The sequence below is a fragment of the Astatotilapia calliptera genome, chromosome 5, assembly GCF_900246225.1.
Source record: "Astatotilapia calliptera chromosome 5, fAstCal1.2, whole genome shotgun sequence".
NCBI lineage: Eukaryota > Metazoa > Chordata > Actinopteri > Cichliformes > Cichlidae > Astatotilapia > Astatotilapia calliptera.
This window is the reverse complement of record NC_039306.1, coordinates 17,393,821-17,418,576: the sequence shown is the minus strand read 5'-3', so window position 1 is coordinate 17,418,576 and position 24,756 is coordinate 17,393,821. Positions and strand designations below refer to the sequence as shown.

Here is a 24,756-nt window from a genome sequence, read left to right as displayed (position 1 = left end):
CTATCCAAACCCAGCCTCACCCACCTACACCTTGTTGATCTCACTTGAGTCAGTTTTCTGGACTTTCGAAAGTATCATATACAACAACAACAACAACAACAATCTTTATTTATAGAGCACATTAAAAGCCAGGGGCATGCCAAAGTGCTTTACATGAAAACAATAAAACAATAAAATGATTTACACTAAAACATCAGAATCATATAAGTGTGGGATTATGTTCACAGATAAAAACCACTAATAGGAACAGTCTGTAGCACACAGCTGTAGCAAAGAAGAACTGTACCATCATACACAGTGATAGAGGACATAGGCAACGCAACAATAAAATAATAAAATAATTAAGACTATAACGTCAGAGTCATATAAGTGTGAGATTGTGTTCACAGGTAAAAACCACTAATAAGAATAAACTATAGCACACAGCTAAAGCAGAGTAAAGCTGTATAGCTGAACCATCAAACACAGTGATGGAAAACATTGACAGCATAGGACAGCGCAAAACAACCAGACACATTAGAACATTAGGACAACTCACTAGAAGCAAGGCGAGAATTTAACTGGTAGAAAAAGCAAGTTCAAACAGATATGTTTTAAGCCGTGATTTAAAAGATTGAATAGAATCAGACGCCCGGATGCCAATCGGGAGACTGTTCCACAGCTCAGGTGCAGCTAGAGCAAACGCTCGATCACCTCTAGACTTCAAGCGAGATCTGGGCTGAACCAACAATGACTGTGAGGAAGATCTTAAGGCCCTCGTAGGAAGATATGAATTTAAGAGTTCCTTAAGATAACTTGGCCCTGTGTTATTGGTAATTTTAAAAGTAAACAACAGAATTTTAAATTGAATACGAAATTTCACAGGCAACCAGTGCAGATCGGCAAGGACGGGAGTGATGTGAGCAAACTTCCTAGGGTGTGAGTTCCAAGGAACTTCATAAATGATTGCAATGCCATACCACAGTACATAAAAAAGTTTGCTTAGGGAGGGGACAATCAGTAACCGCCTAAGCTGACCAGTTGATCACTGATGAGACATACAGTGGATCCGATACTAACAGGTAAGTGTTTATAGGGCTTGCAAGTGCTGACAGGAGCATACTGCCAGTCTGAAAATTACACAGCATGTAACAACAGTCTGCCTACATGTATTTATGGAGTAAAAGACATTATAGAGCTTGAAATATCTCATATTTTCATGTTTGGAATTATCATCTGAATGCACAGGAAAATGACAAGGTGGACTCAGCTGCAATTCTATGGCCGGAGGAGGGATTTCACCTTTCTTATAGTACTTATTTTGGTGGTCATAGTGCTCATTGCATTATGTGTGTTTTTTGCACAAAACAAAGGTAAGTGTGAGGTTTTTTTTAAAAAGATCTATCTATCTATCTATCTATCTATCTATCTATCTATCTATCTATCTATCTATCTATCTATCTATCTATCTATATATATATATATATATATATATATATATATATATATATATATATATATATATACTTGTTAGGCATGCTCATGGGAAATACATCTTTGCCACTGAAATGTTGTGACAATTAATTTTAGTAGTGGTAGTTCTTTGGGAATAACTGTAAATATAATTTAAAACACCAGCAAATAGAATGACTGCTTCTTGGTGTGAGCATATATTTTACTCCTTTCACAGCGGTTAAAGCTAATATGAGATAAATGGATTTCTTATTTTTAAAGAAAGAAATACAGCCAAAATATAATTTCTGTGTTTTTTGTGTTTTTCTTTTAATTTCAAGTCATTTGAATGAATATTTTATTAAATACATCTGATGAAGCTATTATTCAAAAAAATCTGTGCCACACTTGCAGATTTACAGATGCATAACTGTAAATCAATCAGACTGGAATGTATGGTTTCATGGGTTAAACTTAAATTTCATATAATAAAGAAAAAGTAGCAAGTGAAACAGACCAGAGAGTGATTGGCATATTCAGTTAAATACTGAAGAAAATGTCTAATAAGAATATAAGCATTTTATGGACATTATGTACCAGAGATAAGTAATTTCTGCACAAATCAGTGTTGGAAGAATAGTTATTCATTTGTACCACAATAAACAGTTGTAATCATGATGGAAAAAACAAATTAAATCATGGAATTCACCAAATGGTTGAACTTCCTTCAAGAAAATTTCAAGCTACTTATTAATAGACCTGCAGAACGTTGGAGTGTATTTCTGTACACATAATTCTTAATATAATGCTTTACCTGCTTTGCACTGTTTTGCGTGAATGGCCTTAAGTCGTTCTACATTACGGCTGACTCAGCCATTGTAAACAGCGGTTTTCCACTGTTTGCGTCTCTTCTGTAGTAGGTTTACTTTATTTTTTATGTTGCTGCATTGCTAGCTGATGATCAGTTGATGGGCAACTACTGTGAGGCAGAGGTGTGGACTCGAGTCACATGACTTGGACTCGAGTCAGACTCGAGTCATTAATTTTATGACTTTAGACTTGACTTGAAAAAATGTTCTAAGACTTGTGACTTGACTTGGACTTTTACACCAATGACTTGGGACTTGAATTGGACTTGAACCGGTTTACTTGAAAAGACTTGATATTTTACCCCAAATATAAAATTTAACATGCATATTATATAGAGATTGAAAATGTGACGTCATTCACGGGTAGAACCGCAAAGGATTCTGGGAACTCGTGGCAAGCGGTACTAGCGCACGCAGGCTTTCAATTGAAATCAGTCACACAGCGATAAAAAGAAACACAAAAATGTCAAGAAGCTGTTGTATTATTAACTACAATAGCCGGTCGCATGACAGCCACGGGAAGCCGACGGGTAAAGAGATCGGTTGTTATCGGATTACGTCGTTGAAGAGAAATTGTTTGAGCCATGTTTCCGAAGTAACAAACAGGCGACGGATGGCCTGGATTGCAGCCATTCAAAGACCAAATATAACGTCCCAGAACACTCCAGCTCACAGGTTAGTCTGCTCCAAGCATTTACACGAAGGTCAGTCTGCTGTTGTAGTTAATGCGTCATTTTCATAACATAATTGGTGATATAGGTTACAAGCAAGTCTGGCGCTGAACAGAAATTGTCGCGCTATGCTCCTTTATTTATTGTGCATAAATAGTGAATTGTCCTGACACAATATTGCGTTTCGCTTCTGTTATTATGGTACATTGACAAAAACATATACTTTTATTCACAGAATAAAACAGTTGTTTTGTATCACTAATTGTCCAGTGCGATTACAGCATACAATATTATTGTCACTGCTACATTTCTGTAAGGCGTACCAGAAATTATTTCCACTACTAATTAATTACCGTTAAGCTCAAAGGTTATATTAATAAACGGATAACGAATGTGTATTTATGAAGACTATTTGTGAGACTGGTAAACTTATGATACGTACGATGGTCTTTACTTTCTACACGGTGCATTTCAAGGTCCTGTACCCATCCGTCGGTAAACTGTACCTGGGCTTGTTGCAGTGACCGGAAGTTACTAAACTTCACGAGTGTATGCACTCACAAGAACCGTATAATTATAAATATGCATATAAATATGCTACGATGAGATAGCTGACTTCATCTAACTAGCAAATGTTGTCCAGGCTACGTTGGTGATGCAGTTTTTTTTAATGTATATGATATTTTTGTCATGCGATTTTAAAGCCGGGTGTTGTGCCAAAAAGTGATTGTCTGCCAAAAACTGATTTCCAGTGTTTCTGTGTATTTTTTATGTGTAATATCTTTACGTATGTTCGTAAATAGACTTCGGTGAACAGGGGATACAAAGGGGTTACATAAAGAATTAAAAAATTATCTGTTTTTTAAGTATCTTTACAACTTGTACTTACATTATAACCAATCCGGTCCTTTATCCCCACTTAAAATATTTTTACAGAACTATTGTAATATTTGCTGCCATTTCTGCTGTCCTGTTGGGCAACTTACTCTTACAAAATACATTTTTAATGTTAATGAGATTTTTTTTACTGCATAAATAAAGGTTATATAAAAGTCGCTGCCAAAAACTGATTGCGGCTTGTATCTTGCTACACGAATGTTGTTTGTGGCTCAAGATGACTTTATGTCATCCATAAGGGATGCATTTGACATATGTTTAACATATTATAGCCCAACAAGTTACTTATAGCACTTTAAATATGAGCAATCGCTTTTTGGCAAATACCGGAAATCAGTTTTTGGCAGACAATCACTTTTTGGCACAACACCGGTCCTACAACCGCATCCAAGAATAACATGCAGCTTATCTCAGAACTGTCGGTGAAAATTATTCTTGGAGCTAGGTTTAATTGAGCTGCATTTTAAAGAGGTGCAATTTCACAATTTGTGTATATTTTCTAAGTTCACTATTTTGTCATGTGTTGAGAAAAACACAGATTTAAAAATTACATGGTCTAATATTTACATTTAGCATAACTGCAACATACTTTTTTCTTTTTTTTTTTTTAAAGACTCGAAAGGACTTGAAATTCAAAATTTCAGACTTGTGACTTGACTCGGACTTTTACACCAGTGACTTGAGACTCGACTCTGACTTGCCTGACATTACTTGAGACTTGACTTGAGACTTGAGGATAAAGACTTGAGACTTACTTGAGACTTGCAAAACAATGACTTGGTCCCACCTCTGCTGTGAGGTTACATATAATTGAGTGTAGCCATGAATTTATCCCTATTTAAAAATTGTCTAATGGTGGAATGACCTTATCTTAACAAAATGAAAGATTGCAATGGGGGAAGCAATTTCAGTGGTCATAGGACAAGAAGCAGGATAGGTTATAGTCTATTGCAGGGTTCACATGTATGAAAAAACAATATCTATATTCTTTAGAATTCTAAATGGTATGTGTTCAAGAATCACATTTTTAACCTCAGAATCTGAAAAGTGCTTCAGAAGTTGTTTCATATTCACACATTCAGAAACCAATGGTAAAGAAAACAGTTGATATGTCTGATGTGACTCTACCATCAGAACTAACTCGAATTTGAACTTTATGGCTACATTGTTGGGCAGAGGATTAAATTGTCAAGTAAACAATCAAAGGACAACTTTCTCACAGTTTGAACAATGGCTGTCTCAGTTGTCATAAATCTTGACATGAATTTCCAAATGTGATGGGATTTGTTTTAAAGTGCATTGACAAATAGTTTTTTAAACACTGTCTCCTTCAACAGGATATCAAAATAAAGAAGATCAAGAAAACAAAACATTGCCACATCCACAAATTCTGGACAACTATAAGGGGAAGAGTCTCTTAAATATTAAGTTTGCAAGGAATAAAAGCATTGTTTCAGAAATTCAACTTAATAGCATAAATGTGAATCAACAAAAATCAAGCTCACTCTCTTCAGTAAGATTCACATTGGAAACCGCTAGTTTTGCTCAAACATCCCCTGAACAAAGTACTCAAACAGCTGTAACAGGCACTAGTACAACAGAGAACAAAGCAACAACTCTTGAGACTTCTGCGACAATGACATCCGCACACCCTGAATCACCAACAACTTCTATTACAACAATGGCCCAAACAGGAACAACACAGTCTACAGAGTCTGTCCCACCAGTCACAACCAATGAAATTACTCTAACTACAAACATGGACCATTCCACAACAACTTCAGAGACTTCCTCCAGTTCGCCTTCCACAGTCACTTCAGAAAGCACTAGTTTTACTCCAACACACTCAGAACAAAGTACTCAAACAGCTGTAACAGGCACTAGTACAACAGAGAACAAAGCAACAACTCTTGAGACTTCTGAGACAATGACATCAGCACACCCTGAATCACCAACAACTTCTATTACAACAATGACCCAAACAGGAACAACACAGTCTACAGAGTCTGTCCCACCAGTCACCAACAATGAAATTACTCTAACTACCAACATGGACCATTCCACAACAACTTCAGAGACTTCCTCCAGTTCGCCTTCCACAGTCACTTCAGAAAGCACTAGTTTTACTCCAACATACCCAGAACAAAGTACTCAAACAGCTGTAACAGGCACTAGTACAACAGAGAACAAAGCAACAACTCTTGAGACTTCTGAGACAATGACATCCGCACACCCTGAATCACCAACAACTTCTATTACAACAATGGCCCAAACAGGAACAACACAGTCTACAGAGTCTGTCCCACCAGTCACAACCAATGAAATTACTCTAACTACCAACATGGACCATTCCACAACAACTTCAGAGACTTCCTCCAGTTCGCCTTCCACAGTCACTTCAGAAAGCACTAGTTTTACTCCAACATCCCCAGAACAAAGTACTCAAACAGCTGTAACAGGCACTAGTACAACAGAGAACAAAGCAACAACTCTTGAGACTTCTGAGACAATGACATCCGCACACCCTCAATCACCAACAACTTCTATTACAACAATGGCCCAAACAGGAACAACACAGTCTACAGAGTCTGTCCCACCAGTCACCACCAATGAAATTACTCTAACTACCAACATGGACCATTCCACAACAACTTCAGAGACTTCCTCCAGTTCGCCTTCCACAGTCACTTCAGAAAGCACTAGTTTTACTCCAACACACTCAGAACAAAGTACTCAAACAGCTGTAACAGGCACTGGTACAACAGAGAACAAAGCAACAACTCTTGAGACTTCTGCGACAATGACATCCGCACACCCTGAATCACCAACAACTTCTATTACAACAATGGCCCAAACAGGAACAACACAGTCTACAGAGTCTCTCCCATCAGTCACCACCAATGAAATTACTCTATCTACCAACATGGACCATTTTACAACAACTGTTTTGGTGACAACTTCAGAGACTTCCTCCAGTTTTCCTTCCACAGTTACTTCAGAAACCACCAGTTTTACGCCAACATACACTGAACAACGTACTCAAGCACTGGTAACAGGCTCTAGTACAACAGAGAACAAAGGAACAACTACTCAGGCTTCTGAGATAATGACAACCGTACTTCCTGACTCACAAGCTACAGTTTTACAACCCAACTCAAGTACTACTGTTCCCAGCCGTACATCTTCTTCTTTCTCCTCTTCAACCACATCTGTGACCTATTTAACTGATACATCCACCAGTGAAACAACAATTGTAGGCTCTGTCACAAATTCTCCTACATCGTCAGCAACAGTTAGTTTTTCTTCATCAATTACTCTCCCCACAAATTTGACATCCTCTTTGACAACAATTGTGTGCCAAGATTTTGCCTATGGAGACTCATGTTCTTATGGAGAAAACAACACTGTCCCAATCATTGGTGAGGTTTTTCATTTCCGTTTAGTTTTTCTTAAAAATAATATATTTTCATTACCTTTTACATAAATTGATATTTTGACTTCTTGCGTTATATCTGTGTTTTCTCCCCCACTTTTGCATGTCCAAGGTAAAATGTTGTCATAAATGGCTTTTAAAATCTTTCAATTTTTTGTAGATACTGCACCCGTGCGCAAAGTAAACATTACTTTCAAATTCAACGTCACTTTTATCCAGGCTTTTCTTAATTTAACTTCACCTGAATCACAGATATTCATCAACAAATTAGAAGCACAGGTACAGATAATTTTCTTCATATTCAATATTATGAGTTATTATTTTTAATTAGTATTACAAAGTATTTTGTAATACAAAAAAATATAAAATTATTTAAATCTTTTATCTGAAATGTTGCATAATCCCTTCTGTCCTTTTTTTTTACAGCTCAGAAGCCTGTGTAGACAAGCAGATCCCCAGGCCTATAAAACAGTTAAAGTAATCAAATTAAGGTAAATTTTCCTTCAACATTTATTAAACTATTTGTTACATTTATTATTACCTTTTAAGAAAGAGATAGCTGTTTTCTCATAACATTTCTACCATTTTTTGTAGTGAAGGAAGTGTTGTTGCAAAGAGCCTGGCGGAGTATCAGTATCAAAACAATGAAACTCAAATCGAGTTTATTAACACTCATCTTAGTGTGGTTTTGAAGAATATCCTACAAAATGAAAATAACCTCAACAAAATTTCTTTGGCTTTTGGTAATCAAAGTGTGGAGTTAAATGATCTCAGCTTTGAGGCACCTGCCATTACTAGTAAGTGTGTTGTATGTTGTTCTAAATGTAAAGCACAATCAGCCATTCTTTATTCATTTTTCTTAAATTTGTCCTGTTTATTTTACATTATAGTATGTTGAATATATATATATGTTTTGAAATCTTGTAGATATCACAGAGTTGAAGCCTTTTATTAACTGCACTCAGTTTGCTAATTACACTGAAGAGATTACTAATGGTCAATGGCAGTGTGTTGGACCATGCAAAAGAAACCCTGATTACTGCAATGGACACGGAGAATGTTTAAATAACATTTACACAGGCCCAGTCTGCAGGTAATAAAATGTCTGTCTATCTATCTATCTATCTATCTATCTATCTATCTATCTATCTATCTATCGATCTATCTATCTATCTATCTATCTATCTATCTATCTATCTATCTATCTATCTATCTATCTATCTATCTATCTATCTATCTATCTATCTATCTATCTATCTATCTATCTAGTTTTTTTTGTAAAAACTAATTTTATTAAACCTCTTTTGAATTTTACCCAGGTGCTACGAAACCAGCCTGGAGCAGTTTTATGGTCCACAATGTGACCTTTTCCGCCGAGGTCCAGGTTTCTATGGAGCACTGTTTGGCTCACTCGCAGTAGCGCTCCTGCTCTTCATTATAATCGTCATCGCTGTCATTTTCAAAAGGAGACATACGTATACTTGGTGGGTTATGATGCCTTCTGCGCGTTTTCCTGTAATGTACTCTGGAAAAAAAAATCGCTTTTTGTGTTCATTCATTGAGTAAAAACACAAACAAGCATCCTTTTCTTTTTTAGGAAAAGGAGCAACTCTCAGAGGAGAAGATTGTCTTTTCTTGAGGGAGATTTCTTTGACTTCACTGATACACGTATGTCTTACTCTAATTACTATCATATTCAGAGATTTATTATAATAATTATTTATGATTAGTTATTAATAATGCAATAATTATTTTAAACTTTTTCAGCAATGTTTAAAAATATGATTTTTGACTTTGTCTTTCAGGAATTTCCAACTTGGGACTGGCAGGCACTTATAGATCAGAAAACATTTAGAAACTGATATATTCACTATATTATATAAAATTAAGCAATTAGTTACTGTTTTAATCGCTAATAATCTTACTTAAAGATCAGTAAGAACTATCATCTTTTAATTTTAAAACATTTTGAAGTTGTTTTGCTATTTATCATTTATTTATAAGAACTTAAATTTAATGCATATGTTTTTGCACGTATATTATTTTCCACACCAACATATCATGGAGCACCATTTCTCTTTTTATCCTATCTTGACATATCTTTCTCAGCACTGTTCAAATAGTAAAAATAATAATAAATCTCTTTTAACCTGAAGTTTTTGCCTGGAAAATCTACATTTTCTGAATGCACAAACTGAGAAACGCACTGTATCATCTATAGAGAATTTTGTTAAATAACAAGTTAATTTTGTCTTTAGTGTTATTAAACAATATGCAATATGGGCTAGCTACTGCTTATACTCTATGATATATCTCTATTGAGCTTGTTACAATTAACGTCTAACAGTAGTGAAACACAAAAAATGCTTACTGTAGCATTCAAATACACACATTTGCATATTTGTTAAACATCTGTCCAGTTAAAATGTTACACAGTATCTATGCAATGGTTTTACTGTATCAGATAGGTGCTTCTGTTTTTTGTTCGTTTTTGCTTTTTAAACAGCATCTCTATTTTTATCCATTAAAAAAAACAAAAAAACTTTGACACCCCAACAAGAAAATAATCCAGACTAGGGCTCTGCAGTCCACAGTCACCTGCCACTAGATGGCATAGATGTGCTTATTTTAAGTGTTTCGCTTTTGAAGAGTCAAAGGAGAAAGAGACACAGACCATGGCCTTTAATGGAATTTTAAGATTTTTTTTTCATAGAAAGGAAATCAAACTACTTTTGCATGTATTTGCAGCTGATTCATAATAGAAAAACAAACTTAACTTTGGTTCTTTTGAGATAAGCCCTTGATTTGGTTTTGTCTCCACCTAGTGCCTCAATAGAGGTGGTACACTGAGCAAGTTCTTTACCTTTGCTTGATGTTCTATATTTCCTACACAGGTACTGTGACCTGAATAAAATTTAACCAGCAGCACTGCAGCCCGAGTTAAATATTTACAAATCACCTCACAGCAAACGATAAGAAAAGTTACGCCTAAACATGAAGTTAATGCAAACAATGGAACTTATTTTTTAGTCTAGCTTCATGATTTTTGTTTTGTGTGTGTATGTGCGTTCCTCTGTGTGATGGAGTAGAGGAAGACACACAATCCATACTTCTCCATCCTCTCTTGAAAATATATGAGATTGTGGATAGTCTAGCTATAGATATACTGCATCATCAGCACTTCTCCAATATGACCATTCCTACTTTTTATTTCTATAGTGTAGACCTATGAAGTCCTACAGAAACACCTAAACATATATGGGCTCTTTAACACAAAGAACTGTAGTGTAACCAGCAAAGTAGAATTTGTATAGCAATTAAGGGAATAATTACAAAAATCATAATATTTTTATCACAGAAATTAGTTTATTTCACTCATTAATGCCTCCAGAGTGCCAGAGTTTAATTAATTGAGGCAGGAAATGTATTTGATGAGAAACTGAAAGATAAGCCATACATATTGTATGTTTGTGTATGGGGTGTTGAAATTTAATGGAGAGAAAAAAAATAGAACTTTCAGGATCTCTTTTGTTCCAGTTTCTATGAAATTGTGGCTACAGAGAGAAATATAAGTCTTGTGTCCATTATGACTTAATGCATTTGTGACTTGTAGTGCCACTAAAGGGAAAGGATCTTAGAATACCGATTAATAAACTATGTTCAATCTGAATGCAAACCGGTCTTCCTGTTAATTTACCTATTTTTTTGTCTTTCTTGCCTCCAGCAATTATTTTAAAAGCGCAGTGAGTCTTTCTTTGGTAGCTATAGTCAACATGCATGCTGTTGCTTAGTAACTCACCTAAGCAAGAACCAAGTGAAAAGGTTTTCAGGTGGCCTAGACAACTTAACTTAAACTGTCACCTTTTGTTTCATTGAGAGAAGTCACTGTCTTAAGCAAATCAGCAGAAATACAAATCACTAAGGTCTCCGCCAGTATTGTAATTGGAGCTGAACTGTGGCTCATTTAGTAATTATTTGACCTCTAATGGGGTTCACTGTGGTTTTGGCTCCACGCCTAACCACAAGGATTCAAACTGAGAATAAAACACTTGTAACAGTGTTAAAAGGGCTTTAAAAGCAGTGGGTGCAAAGCCCGCTGCCAAGGAACGATGAAGCAATCGTGCAGGAGGAAATTTAGTTATAACCAGGAAGAGGAAGGCATTCTACTGTACACCTGTCACTCTTCTTTCTTTGGATCGAAGCCAGTCACAATAAAGTACACCATGAGGGCGTGTGGGTGATAAAACAGGCCAAACAGCTGAGTTGAGAGTTCACTCTTGACAGGTTCAAGACACAGGACGAAGCAAGCTTATAAATAAGTCACTTTATTATTGCTTTCTTTTTAAAGACTATATACTTATCAACTATTCATAATAACAAATGGAGTTGTTAAATACTGTACACAGCATACTGAACTCTCCCAGTGCATGTCTTCGCCACAGCAGAGTGTTATCTCTTGATAAACTAGTCTTCATTCTGTTTTAACATTTCTAATAAGACATATGAATACCTTAAGATTAAATAGTTTGTTTTTTTGTGTATGATGTAAACATTTTTCCAAACATTTAAGTCAAAAGCAACATTGTGTTGGTAAGATCTGTGAACAGAAGGAAGAGAAGAAAAAAAAGATACTTCAATGACCGATTGACCTTAGCAGTTATTTGTTTCCCAAACTGAACACCGTGTTTGATACCAAGGGTTACTTCAATACATGTGCTACATTTTCTATATCATCCTGACGCCTTGTGGATAATGTACAACAATTAAAAAAAAAAAAAAGAAAAATCATACATTTTGTAGGCTGCCAGCAGCCAAAGTCTTTCAGACCACACCCACTGCAATCATGTAAGGCAGGAATGCATGTGCAGAACAGGAAAGTCTGTGTCAGGTAGGTAAACCCTGTACTGTCTTTGTAATGCATTTGTATTAACAGATTAGTCAAACATCTCTCATCTAAAATCTATTTCATCTAAAATCTCCATATTAGGATATTCGGTTAGAACAGATTTTGCGTTTGAATTCATTGTCTTTTCCTACAAGTGTTAGGTCACATATGGAGCCGTTACCTCATCGCTCGTGGATTACAATTTCAAATTTCACCTGTGAACACAATTTAAAGCAGGGAGTTTGTAAAGGTATAAGGATAATATCAAAGTGAGGTAGTACTTGAGGCAAATGTGTTTCAAGCAATGACTCACAGCTTGACCAGAAAAAAAAAAAGAAGAAAAAGAAGTAGCTTCAATTGGAAGAACAGCACACATTCACTGACAGTCAACAGACCAGTTCCTGTGCAATAAAACAGATCTGGAGACTGACAGAAATAAATCAAATGTGTGCACTTCTTAGAAGGCTCTACTAAAAAGCGGGCACTGCTAACAAGTGTTGCACAGTAACAAGCATTGTTGACAATTCTTTACTAATTAAACACTTTTCCCAACTGCTGTTCACATGCACATATGCGCAAACACATCCACTGCACATACACACACAAATACACTCAAGACGCTACACCATACTCAGCTGCACTGGACAATCCAAAAGAAATATGGTTAGCTACTAGTAATGAACCCACCTACTGGTACAAAATGTACCATGACAATGTGCCATATGGGGTGAAAAAACAAACAAAGAACAAAACACAACACAAATTTACTTTGAAGTAGTCAGCCTGAGTAAGACTGACACTACATCAAGGCGCGAAACCCATATCAGTATTGATATAATAGCAAACAGAATCGGCACGTGCTAGAATCCTTCATTTTGTTATAAATTCATCGGGCTTGTATTTAGACTTCATATATTAAGTGATACATGGTTACATTACTGACCTTTTTGTCCCTTGTGAGATGCAAAAGCACCATCAAAAAGCCCCAGTGCATCTCACAAAACATCCACACCACATCAGACACAAAACACTGAGCACACAAGGTACAAGGCCCGCTTGTACTTTCTGGCCGTACCACATCTTTACTAAAACAGAGCAAAATATTGAATTTCATAAAATTAAAATATATTTTAAAAAAATAAGCTATAGACTGTTGAACTTTGCCCACAATCTTTAGTTAGACATGGTTTTCACAGAAAATATCTTTTCAATATTACCAGTAACTGTACACAGTGCGCAAATACCCTGTGTGTTCAAAATACATAAGGGGTATTGCAAAAAGAAAAAAGAAAAAAGGTAAAAGCAGCAGTTTTAAAAGGTTGTTGGTGTCCAATTTCACCATTTTGTCAAGTGGGTTTTGCGCATGTACAGTATAGTCTTCTATTACTTCCACAAAAACTTTTCAAACAAAATCCACCTGTGCTTTCTTTCTGGTGTGGCAGTCACAAGGCGAGTCTGCAAAAGGAGACCGCTGAGGCAGAAGGTAGTAATGTGTGGTGCTGGCCTTCTTGCCATTCTCCATAATAGGAAGGATACATGGGGAGCCCTCACTGTTCTGTCTCTGTAAACTCCGACCGCTTACATACTTAGGATCTGGTGCAAAGCTTTGGGTTGGGGGCATCACCCCGTTAGTGTATGTTGGGAGGCTCTTAGGGCTGGGAGTGCGGGAGCTGCCTGTGGACAGAGGGCCTCTTGGAGGCAGTTTGGGTGGTTTGTCCTCATCGCTGTAAGCCCCAGATGAGACTTCTGCTGACCAGCGCCTGCAATCTGTCTTGACATTACGTGGAGGTATAGGAGGGGGAACCTCTTGTTTATCCATATTGTTGGGGTACCTTTTTGGGCATGTGGGTCGTGGCAGCTTGTGTAAAGATCCAGCTGGTCCAGAGAGAGAGCGTCGTAGCCTCCTCTGAGCGGGTCTTTCCTGTGGCTGCTCCTCATACTCTTCCCGTACTTCCTGCGGAGGATTTGCCTGATGGTACTGTTGGGGTTGCTGCGGGCTTTGCGGTCCTAATGGCCCATCGTAGTAAGCGTAGTTAATCTGCCCACAGTCCTTGAAGCTCCTTCGGTGAGATAGAGGATTTCTAAAAGCTGATTTAGAAAATTGATCAGACACCAGGCGGCAGCTGTCATCTGAACTTGTGAAAAATTCTACCTCACTGTCCATAGCCTGCTCATGGGAGATATCTGTCTGTGGGGGAATAGGGGGTAGAGGCTTAGAGCATCTGCTAGGTGTCTGTGGTGGGCTGTTCAACTCGTTAAATGACAGCCTCATCAGCAGGTCATCATCAGCAGGACTTGGGGTGGAAGGTTCATTGCTGGAGGACAGGAAGAGTTGGGAAGGCCGGGATTTCTTTGAGAGTATTCTCTGTGAGTTGGGACTGTGTTTATGTCCTGCCAAAAAAGTAAGTTGAAAAAATAATAACCATCAGACAAGTGGCAGATTGATAAATAATTAAAGTAAATTAAAGACAATAAAAATCGAATACTATAATACTACACTGACTTTATAATATTCAGGTTACAACAATATGTCCAGTATGTGAAATAACAAACAATGAAAGAGAATTCATGCAATGCAGCATTTGTGTAGTTTAAAAGGTACATCCTGTATGAAAAAGAAAGAAAAGGAAATAAAGATATTTAACTTACTCTCATAACTTGGAGGTGGCTCCTTTTGCTGGGCACGATAGCTGTGATCTATGTTTGCCCTGTCCATACTGAAGTAGAAGCTGCTAGAAAAGAAGAATGACGTTTCAGAACAGCAGTGCTTCGTCACAGAAATGTGACATATTGAAATTAACAGAAAATGTAAGACTAACCTGAACCATGCAATTTCAACATGACATGCACATCCTTTCTAAAGTCTTTCTCTAATGAAGTGCACCACAACACTCACTTGTCCAGTACATGGCGATCGCGCCAGGAGGGTTTAGATCCAGCCATGCTGTGACAGTAGCTGCCCCGGAGAAAGGGGTTTTCTATGGGAAAAGAGATCTCCTGGGCAGTCAGGCCCACTGTGGACATGCTCCAGGCACCCTCGGGTCGCATCAAAGCCAGGAAACACTCAGATCGCCCGGCTGGCTGCCCCTGCTTCTGGTGTACCTACCGTATATTAAAAAACAGCCATGAATGAATTGGCAAAAAATAAAATAAAATAAAATCAAAAGTAGGTCAAGTGAAACAGATCATCGTATAGGACACTAAAAACGCTCTAAAAGCAGAGCCAGGTGATTCTCATTAGACCAGATATTTAATAATGGCTTTTGGGTGACAACAATTTCCTATGGCCTTCAGGACACTGGTGTCCGAGCACACCTGGAGAACGTGCCTTTCAAAATGTTCTATTCACAGTATTCCTCATTCAAAGCATGAAAGCAATAGATGGTGGAAAAGGTCACTACTGGTCATGTCTGCTTTTGTAGACCTGAATTAAATGGCATGTAAACACACTTGCTGTGGGTTTGGAGAACCAGTGTAGAACTACTTTATCACAAAAGCATTCTGACATGAAATCGAAGGTAAACACAGGTGTTACTAACATACGATTTAGATCTTGCATCATAATAGAACAGGACCTTCATTAAAGTCATTGCTAACACATTGTGTCAAAACATGCTATGAAAAAGTTGTATTACCCTTCATGTTTTACATTTTATTTACCGTGTTAGTACAAAGGTGTAGCTGTGTCAGCTGAAAACAAAAGAAGAAAAAATACACCCATTTTTTTTTTCTTTTCCTATAGAGAGGTACTGAGCTTTACATTTCACCTGTGGCTTGCAAACTCCATGAGCCTGAGTTCAGCATTGCATTCATGGGTGTGAACTGTGTAACCAACTTTTGAATTTCAATTTCTACAGACTGTGTCGCTTAATAAGTTTAGTTTATTTTAAAACTGGACTGTGCTGTGCTGGTGTTTTGCAATCCTGTTCCTCTTGAACAGGAAAGTTCAAGGGGGCTCCTCCTGTTACCACAGATATACCTGATGTTGCAAGAACGCCCCCACGCCAAATGAACCGAATGCTCGTGTCATGTCAACTATGTGTCAGGGCTGTATAAACAATGTGTACATTATTCAAAGGGGGAGTAATCTAATATTTCTGGGGCATACATAGAGTAAATGCAAAATAAATGGCCTCAAACAGAGTTTAAATGTTTCAACTGGGTTTCAGTCTCAAGTGGAGAAAGCCTAGAAAGTCATAAAATGTGTTTTAGATGAGCCTTAAAAAATAGTGCATCAGGGGTGAGCGCAGTTGCTTTTTGTTGCATGGCTGAGTTTAATTAGACATCATTATTACACGATTACAATGCATACTCAGAATCATCTCTTCTGGAAACTACTAAAGAGGTGCATGCACAGCTAGAGCCACACTGTCCTCCTGACAATGTAGGAGTGATGACTGAAAAGAACACGGCTCCCTCGTTCCTGGTCTCTTATGAGCCATATTTATGTGCTAGCCTGACAGCTGGAGCGAAACAAAGCTCTAAAACAACAGGAAGCCTGAGCCATCAGTCTGAGCCAAACTGCCCAAGAAGGCATGCAATCCCCCTGGCCAGGGCCATCGATTCGGTTCGGCGGGGACGGGAAGCAACATGATCCTTGATAATGAACCCCCAGGGGCTTGTGCTTCCTCTTGCAACAGGTGCAAAGACAGTTCATCCTGGCGGTTAACCATATTAGCATTTACAGGCAACAGGATTACACAAATGATGTAGTCATGCAGATGTCCAAGTCGGTTAAATCAGATAATCCGGCTGGAGAATGTGGGCCTTCTTATGGTCAAATGTGACTTATCTGTTTATACAATAAGAAGGCAAGCCAAGGCTAACTACGAAGACAACTCAGTGGCAGTGGGCTCGAGAAAGGAGGGGGTCCGCTGAGCTTCCTAGTGATGTAAAACACCACCGGTTTGCCTTGAATTCAAGCTTACGGCCGTCACCCTCAGGCCTTGACAGGAGTTCACACCCCGCTCACGACACCCCTGCAGCGGTTTCCGAGCAACCATACTCGCTCTACCTGTGCTGCAAGCAAACAGTGCGCACACCCCCCTCACTTTACCGGATTGAGATAATAATGGTTAAAAGCCCTCCAGCAGGCAGGTGACTCACGCCACAACACACAGTCAGCTATTTGGCAATGATGATACACAGTGAATTGTATTTCCCTTTTGTTTAAGAGGAAAAGACCTAAATTAATATTGCAGCCTAAGAATTAAAGAGAACGATTATATAACTTCTGTGCCATTGCAGACCTATAAAGAATATAAAACACGTATCCTTTATAGTTATCAGTATAGACAAACACATAGAGATACATATTCACACGTTTCCCTCCGTTTTTCTTTTTTTTTAGATTATTATATTGTAAGTTTTTTAATCATTTTGCTCTGGACTAAGTTGTTCCTCTTAGTATACGGCTCTGTCAGTGAAAAACAATCAAAAACAACCATAAGATATAGAAATAAAAATAAAATGAAATAAAAAAAATAATCCGAATAAGATCTCAAGTTGCATTAAGCAATTGTGTCTGCCGTGCTGGCACCGACATACAAAACAACAGACAGACAAGACATGGATCCACACAGTGGCTCTAAACAGACATTTCAATTCACTTTTTGAACTCACCTAATTCACTTCGCAGTTCTCTCCACTGACTGACCCCTAAAGTCCTCTTTGGTAAAATGCAGCGCCTCAGTTTATTTCGGGGTTCGATTTGAATCTGTAATCGTCAGTTTTCAGTTGCATCAGGAACAGGTCGCCAAAGACTTGGCGACACTCAGGCATTACTGTGACACTTCTAGATAAGTCTACTAGTCTATTGTATTGAGCTATCTCTTATAGGCTCACTACACTGGCGACCCAGTGGCTCCGCCTTCCTTAAAGCCACAGGCTTCCTTTCCACCAGTCTGCAGTGTGCATGAAGCACAGAAAGCTGAGTGCATATGGACTGCATGTCAGCCTTGAACATATTTAAAAGACTTAACATAGGTTGACTTATGTGATGCAGTGAAAGTCTGCAGGGCTCCATATATCTCTGGACAGAGCAGGTTTGAAATCAAGGACACAGTCAGGTGATAAACTGTCCCACTGGGACACATTTATCACACAATGAATAAATGCAACCATGGTTCAGTTAATGATACATTTTCCCCAGAACGTTTAGAAAAAGTATACATAAACTAAAGTTAAAGCCGTAAACTTACTGGTGCCAGACTAAAATGCCATCTTGCAAGTTCTGCCTTTTAAAACTTTCCGTTCAATGACCTGTGTTATACTGTACTATAAAAGGTGTCATCTTTGCTGTTTCATAAACAATAGACTGCCCAAAAGTAAGCTGTGCAGATCTGCACGAAGACAGAGGCAGTAATAGGGATGGCTTCAGAGTGGATAACACAAACAGTAGGCAAAGAAACAAAGCCAGAACCCCTCCTATCTCTGCAGTAATTCTCCTGCCAGCTGAATGGGGCTCAGATGGTTTAGCTACTCATTTATCAGATCACCCTGGGCATTTTCGTTCAGCAGGACCTGTTCTCTATTTACCTGAGATAATGCTCCCATCAGTCGCTGAGGAAAGGCAACAAGTTCAATATTCTACAGTTTTTCTTGTTATGGAAATACATGAGTAATCTGGAATATGCAGTCCCTCACACCTCCAATTACCAGCTGCTTAGCCTATTTAGACCTTAGGTGGTGTTGCATTAACTGTGACCAAACCTAACTGGGCTAAACAAATGTAACACTGACATGCACACTAACCAAACACAATGATACAATAGCTACAGACAGCGTGTATGTTGACTCAATATGTGACAGAAAGCAGAGGTGTGTGCGTGTGTGGAGAGAACACACTGTTCTTTTGCTTGAAATTGTGAATTCTTTACTGCTTGCTTTCAGTCTGAGAGGCCCAAAAGGATTTTAGTTACAGATATGCCCCTTAAAAGGACCAGATCCTCCCTAATCCCCCTTTTAGAATTTTAGGTGCATTTTTGGGATTCCTCTGGACCAGTTGTGACCAGCAGGGAAAAGAGAATGTTTTGCAAGTTGAATTAATAACTTAAACACCAGAGTTTGGATTAAAAGATTTCAAATGCAAACTATATATTGATAGATGTTGCAGGAAATACTCATATGTAAAAGATAAGACTAAAAATAAAGAGTTGAAAGATGCATAAAAATAATCAAGCAAAGTTAAAAGCGCCTGTGTGTATTTCAGCTTGAGTGCGCTCAATCTGCCTTTCCATGTTCCACAAAAGAGACACATTCATTGGGATAAATAGACTTCACCGAAAATGTCTCTCCTCCCACTTCAGCCCTCCTTCCTCTCTCTGCCTGTGAGCCACATCATGATGTCATCACCCACAGGAAGTGCCATATAAAGTTATAGAGGGAGAGGGGGGGGGGGGGGGGGGGGAACTAAGTCAGGGTGGAAGATAAGCAGGCAGAGACAGCAGATGAATGAACTTGTGTCATAACGAATATACTTCTCAGGAAATATTACACAGCTTTTCACTTAGCCCCATGACTCACACTGAGTTTAATCACCAGAATCAGTAATCTCCCCCTCAAAAAGTAGCACTTTTGGCTCATTTTCCTTTCAGATGCTTTTGTAAAAGAAAGGAATTTCCCTGTGTGGCTCAGTTCCAGTACAAGGGTATATTTTAAAAGTCAGTTATGCTCCCTCAGCTGATTTCAGTGGCTCACTAACAGGAAGAGTTAAGTGTGGTTGGAGACGAGTTAAAACAACAACAACAAAAAAACAAAAAGCATATTACTGTAAATGATTTATTCAGCATGGAGGTCACAGCATTGATTGCCCCTGCCTGCTGAGGTAATTCAATTACGTCTATATCCAGACAGAATCCAAAGTTCGCACTGATATAAACACAGCAGCAACAAGCTTTATTGTTGTGGTGACATCAAGCTTGTAAATGTGTAGTAGATTCCAGGTGCTGCTCTAGACTAAAATCCAAGCTTTACCAAGCATTTAAAGAAGAAGCAAGGAAGGTCTGCAACTTTTGACTTCTGTGGTAATTTTGTGAGCATTTCAGATTACAAAGAGTTTGCCATGTACATTTGAAACTGTCCACAGAGACAAGCAAAGTGACTCCTGGAGAAAAGCCTTATGGTCAGATGAGACAAAATTGAGCTATTTGGCCTCAATGACAAGTTGTATGTTTAGAGAAGCAAACCTAAGAACACTGAGCTAGTTGCCAAGCATGGCGGTGGCAGCATCATGCTAAGGGGCTGTTTTGCTTCTAGTGGTACTGGTATATTGCAGAAAGTGGATTGAATAATGAAAAAGGAGAGCTATCTCTAATATCTTCAACTTCATCTCAGATCAATAGCTAGATTGCTGATCCCTGGACACAGTTGGGTGTCCCAACGCATATATCAAAACTGGTTTGGAATGGATAACATAGAAACAAACCAATTTAAATTAACTCTACCAATTCTGCCAAGAAGAATGGCTAAATATACAGCCAGATTTATGCAAGAACCTTGTTTATAGCTACCAAAAGCATCTGATTGAGGTGCAACTTGATAAGGAACATTTAACTAAATAATAGTGGATTGTATCTATATATATGTATATTTTTAACCTTGTGTCTTTTTGGGCCCAATTTTTGTCTTTTAACCAGTTAAGCCTCAGTCATTAAAGATTTATGCTATACAATTCCAGCCTGAAAAAAGAATAGTTTTAAGACACAATTAAAAGCCCCCAAATTACCATGAAAGTCATGCCTATGATCCAATCCAATCCAATTTTATTTATAAAGCACTTTAAAATACCCAGCACAGGAACAAAGTGCTGTACAGAAAATAAGTTAAAACAATAGAATAACAAAAAACAGCAAATTAAATAAATAAAACACATAAGACATAAAATTAAAACAGCCCTATGTTAAAGCAAAAACAAGATAAAACAGCATCGAATCACCTAAAAACAACTAAAATAAAAAAAATAAAAATAAAAAACCAACATCTCACGTGGTGTCAAAGGCCAAGGTAAAGAGGTAAGAGGTAACGGCACCTGACATCAGAGTGACTTAAAAACAGATAAAGAAGTGGCCTGTCTAATCTCTAAAGGAAGCTCGTTCCACCGTTTGGGAGCTGCTACAGCAAAAGCACGATCTCCTCTAAGTTTACGCCCAGTCCTGGGTATCTTCAGGAGCAGCTGATCAGCTGACCTGAGAGAGCGGGTGGGTGTATAAGGCTGTAGCAGCTCAGAGAGATAAGATGGAGCTAGGCCATGGAGAGCTTTAAAAGTAAATAAAAGAATTTTAAAATGAATCCTAAAAGAAATGGGCAGCCAGTGAAGTGAAGCTAAAACAGGGGAAATGTGCTCAAACTTTCGAGTGCCACTTAAAAGACGAGCTGCGGCATTTTGCATCCTCTGTAGATGACTAATATATAATGCACTGACCCCTATATAAAGTGCATTACAGTAATCCAGCCGAGTGCTAACAAAGGTGTGGATCACTGTCTCAAAGTGCTGCCGTGAAAGAATTGGCTTTATTTTTGCCAGCTGCCTGAGGTGAAAGAAGCTAGATTTTACCACGGCCTTAATTTGATTATCAAACTTTAGATCACAGTCCACTTTGACCCCCAGGTTTGTGACAGTTGGCTTAACATACTGTGCCAGGGAATCTACATACACATTGGGGGTCTCAGTGGGGCTGCCAAAAACCATCACCTCTGTCTTTTTATCATTGAATTTTAAAAAGTTAACAGACATCCAAGCCTTAATGTCATCGAGACACTGAAGTAATGGCTGTGTAAGGTATCTGCCTTTTTTCTTTAGAGGGACATAGATCTGACAGTCATCAGCATAAAAGTGGAAAGCAATGCCGTGCTTTCTCAGTACAGAACCAAGAGGAAACAGATATAAAGAGAAGAGGAGGGGGGCCTAGAACTGAGCCCTGTGGGACACCACACAAGAGGGGAGCGGAGGACGACGCATAGTCACCAAGGCTGACACAAAAAGTTCGCCCCGTCAAGTAGGACCTGAACCACTCCAGTGCTGTGCCCCTAATGCCCACCCAGTGCTCCAAACGAGAGAATAAAATGGCATGATCCACGGTATCAAACGCAGCTGTCAAATCTAAAAGCACAAGAACAACACAGTCCCCAGCATCAGTCGCTAAAAATATGTCATTAAAAACTTTTAAAAGGGCTGATTCAGTGCTATGAAAGGGTTTAAAACCAGATTGGAAAACCTCTAAAACATTTTGCTTTTCCAGGAAGGCCATTATTTGGCTGTAAACTACCTTTTCAAGAATTTTGGAAAGAAAAGGTAGTTTGGAGATAGGCCTGTAATTTGCAAGAACCATAGGATCAAGAGCAGGTTTTTTAATCAGGGGTTTGACTACTGCATGTTTAAAATCTTTAGGGACAACACCTGACATCAGACTATGGTTTACCAGCTCAAGCACCAAAGGACCAACTGTAGGTAACACCTCTTTTAAAAGTCGAGGAGGGACAGCATCATTTGGAGACCCTGCAGGCCTCCAAATGATGATGAGTATATGTAAACCTTCTAACCACCGTTATATATCTTAACATTAATCACTTATCATAGTTATCATAAAAATGTAAGCAAACAAATAAAATCCCTGACAATGTTCCTGTTTGCTATTTTCTATTAGGGGAATTATCTTGGACAATTCTTCTCACGTTTTCAAGCTAACGGCATTAGCTTATCTCAGTATAAAGACCAAAATCAGTGAATAAAATGTTCTGGTGGTTAGTGCTGTTGCTACCATCAGGTTCTAAGATTGTTTGGTTTGGTTTTGCTTTAATGAGTTCAGCTAATGCTTAGTTGTAAACAGAGCAAAGTGAGAAAAAAATGCTCTTTTAATTTCAGCCTGACTGTATCTTCCCCTCACTTTTCATACTGGGGATCAGACGTTCCTTCAGTCAGTGCAGCTGTGAGCGCCACAGCCAAAGCACATGGCTGACACATCACTGTGTATTCTGCTGGATCGCGGTTTGGTCTGGCAGACTCACACACACTTGGCTCATGCCGTGGAAACGAAACACAAATCCCCAGGCAACGGGCTGTCATTTATCACTGCAATGTAAATAAAACCATATTATAGCACTTCTTCTTATTAACTGTACCAAACTCCTGAGGGTCATCCAGCTGCTTGAGTCATTAATCACTTCCTGTATTGGTAGAAAGACTTCTGGGAAATAAAGGGCTTTTTGTTTCAACTGAGTCACTCACAGGTATTTTCTATTTCAGCGTGCAACGTAATCTGAAGCAGCAATAACGAGTCATTATTGCCTCACTCCTCAACATTGTTATGTTGAGTGGTTCAAGTGCACCCACAGCCTGCTGTTACTAATGGGTGGAGCAAGCTAGTCCGCCTCCTTGATGATGACAGGGTGTGTTTAGTCTTCAGGATTTGAGGATCAATTTAGACAGAGACTGGGGGAGTTGCTGGCAATCTCATCCTATGACTGAATCAAAGTCCTGTTAATAATTATTATTATGGTAAATATGCATATTGGGCAGTATTAAGATGTGGGAACATTCTTTTCGGCTGCTTTCACACATAATCTCATTCGCAGAAACCCACGCAAACCGCCTGATTTGTGTCTGATGTTTTAGGGAGAAGCTGTGAAAACGACAGCTGTGGTATGATGGAGGATGTCACGCTAGTTTGACTTGCTCTCCAGCCACTGAATCAAGGCCAATTCTGCTCACAGTCACCTCCACTGGAATTCAGCAGGACTGGCTGACACAGATTGAAAGTATCTCCCAGTACGCCCTGCTTTATGTATCACAACCAACACTCATTGTGTATCACCAATCTTTTTCCTACATTTTCATTTTTTGTTCTGACTGTATTTGGGATTCCTCAAGGTTCCTACAAGGAAATACATGACCAGTATCCTGTAATGTAACACCTGTATTGTCTTTTGAACAGACGTTTCTGGCATTAAGCCGACAAGTATCCCAGGTTTCCTGTGTTTTTGTAAAGAGGAGAATGTTTAAGCTTCACTTGGTGTAGCAATCTATTAATCTTAAGTAGCAACTGATAGCTTGGGGAGTTTTGTCTTTCCACGATTTCCTGCTTCAGGTTCACTCTTGGGAGATATTAAAGCACAGTGCACAGGGGGACCTGAGGCTCCCCAGTTTTCTGATAAAGATTTCAGATGTCGTCCACCAAGGAGATCAGAAGGTTTACCATGAAAAGGCGGGCATATGTAGTGAATGAGGCATAAATCTATAGCCACAGGGTTAAGAAAGCATTGCTCTCTAGGTATACCAAGAGGACAGAAAAACACATGTGCAATAGTGGATGCAGTCCAAACATGGGCTAAAGTCACTGAGCTCAATAAATCCTATTTTTTCATTTGTGTGTGTGTGTGTGTGTGTCACTGATTGTGTATGAATGTCTGCATAACAGAACTGGATGACAGGGACTGAGTCATTCGGGGCAGAGTATGCGCTTTGTGAGAGTGTCTTTTGTTTCATTCACACGTGGATTTAGGATGCCTGATGAAATCAGCCAGACTACCTGAGCTGCTGTGGGCAGCAGCCGCATTAATTCCTCACAACAGTAA

General features: G+C 38.6%; 2 protein-coding genes across 4 annotated transcripts; one reads left to right on the top strand and one right to left on the bottom strand.

Annotated features, from left to right (window-relative positions):
- Window positions 1-5,415: 5,415 nt before the first annotated feature.
- On the top strand, window positions 5,416-9,185 carry LOC113021687 (mucin-3A). The gene is made up of 8 exons (XM_026166386.1): window positions 5,416-7,287; window positions 7,462-7,580; window positions 7,728-7,792; window positions 7,896-8,098; window positions 8,229-8,394; window positions 8,621-8,785; window positions 8,899-8,969; window positions 9,107-9,185. The coding sequence occupies exons 1-8, from the start codon at window positions 5,505-5,507 to the stop codon at window positions 9,154-9,156; spliced, it is 2,622 nt and encodes an 873-aa protein (XP_026022171.1). The 5' UTR covers window positions 5,416-5,504; the 3' UTR covers window positions 9,157-9,185.
- Window positions 9,186-11,610: 2,425 nt separating this feature from the next.
- errfi1a (ERBB receptor feedback inhibitor 1a) lies at window positions 11,611-18,012 on the bottom strand. Of its 3 annotated transcripts, none has more exons than XM_026167668.1 (4): window positions 17,809-18,012; window positions 15,083-15,288; window positions 14,836-14,918; window positions 11,611-14,577 (listed from the first exon to the last, which is right to left on the bottom strand). In XM_026167668.1, the coding sequence occupies exons 2-4, from the start codon at window positions 15,232-15,234 to the stop codon at window positions 13,589-13,591; spliced, it is 1,224 nt and encodes a 407-aa protein (XP_026023453.1). In that variant the 5' UTR covers window positions 15,235-15,288; window positions 17,809-18,012; the 3' UTR covers window positions 11,611-13,588. The 3 variants fall into 3 exon arrangements, with proteins under 3 accessions (XP_026023453.1, XP_026023454.1, XP_026023455.1); XM_026167669.1 differs by having other exon boundaries at window positions 14,836-14,915; XM_026167670.1 differs by lacking the exons at window positions 15,083-15,288; window positions 17,809-18,012 and adding an exon at window positions 15,006-15,076 and having other exon boundaries at window positions 14,836-14,915.
- Between the last annotated feature and the right edge of the window lie 6,744 nt (window positions 18,013-24,756).

What these genes read in the sequence shown, in the direction of transcription:
- LOC113021687 (XM_026166386.1), top strand. Translation starts at nt 5,505, where the DNA reads ATGACATCCGCACACCCTGAATCACCAACAACTTCTATTACAACAATG. An exon ending in GTTAAAGTAATCAAATTAAG is followed by an intron (nt 7,793 to 7,895) that starts GTAAATTTTCCT and finishes CATTTTTTGTAG; the next exon opens with TGAAGGAAGTGTTGTTGCAA. An exon ending in TGAGGCACCTGCCATTACTA is followed by an intron (nt 8,099 to 8,228) that starts GTAAGTGTGTTG and finishes GAAATCTTGTAG; the next exon opens with ATATCACAGAGTTGAAGCCT.
- errfi1a (XM_026167668.1), bottom strand. Translation starts at nt 15,234, where the DNA reads ATGCGACCCGAGGGTGCCTGGAGCATGTCCACAGTGGGCCTGACTGCC. An exon ending in GATCGCCATGTACTGGACAA is followed by an intron (nt 14,919 to 15,082) that starts GTGAGTGTTGTG and finishes CTTCTTTTCTAG; the next exon opens with CAGCTTCTACTTCAGTATGG. An exon ending in GCCACCTCCAAGTTATGAGA is followed by an intron (nt 14,578 to 14,835) that starts GTAAGTTAAATA and finishes CTTTTTTGGCAG; the next exon opens with GACATAAACACAGTCCCAAC.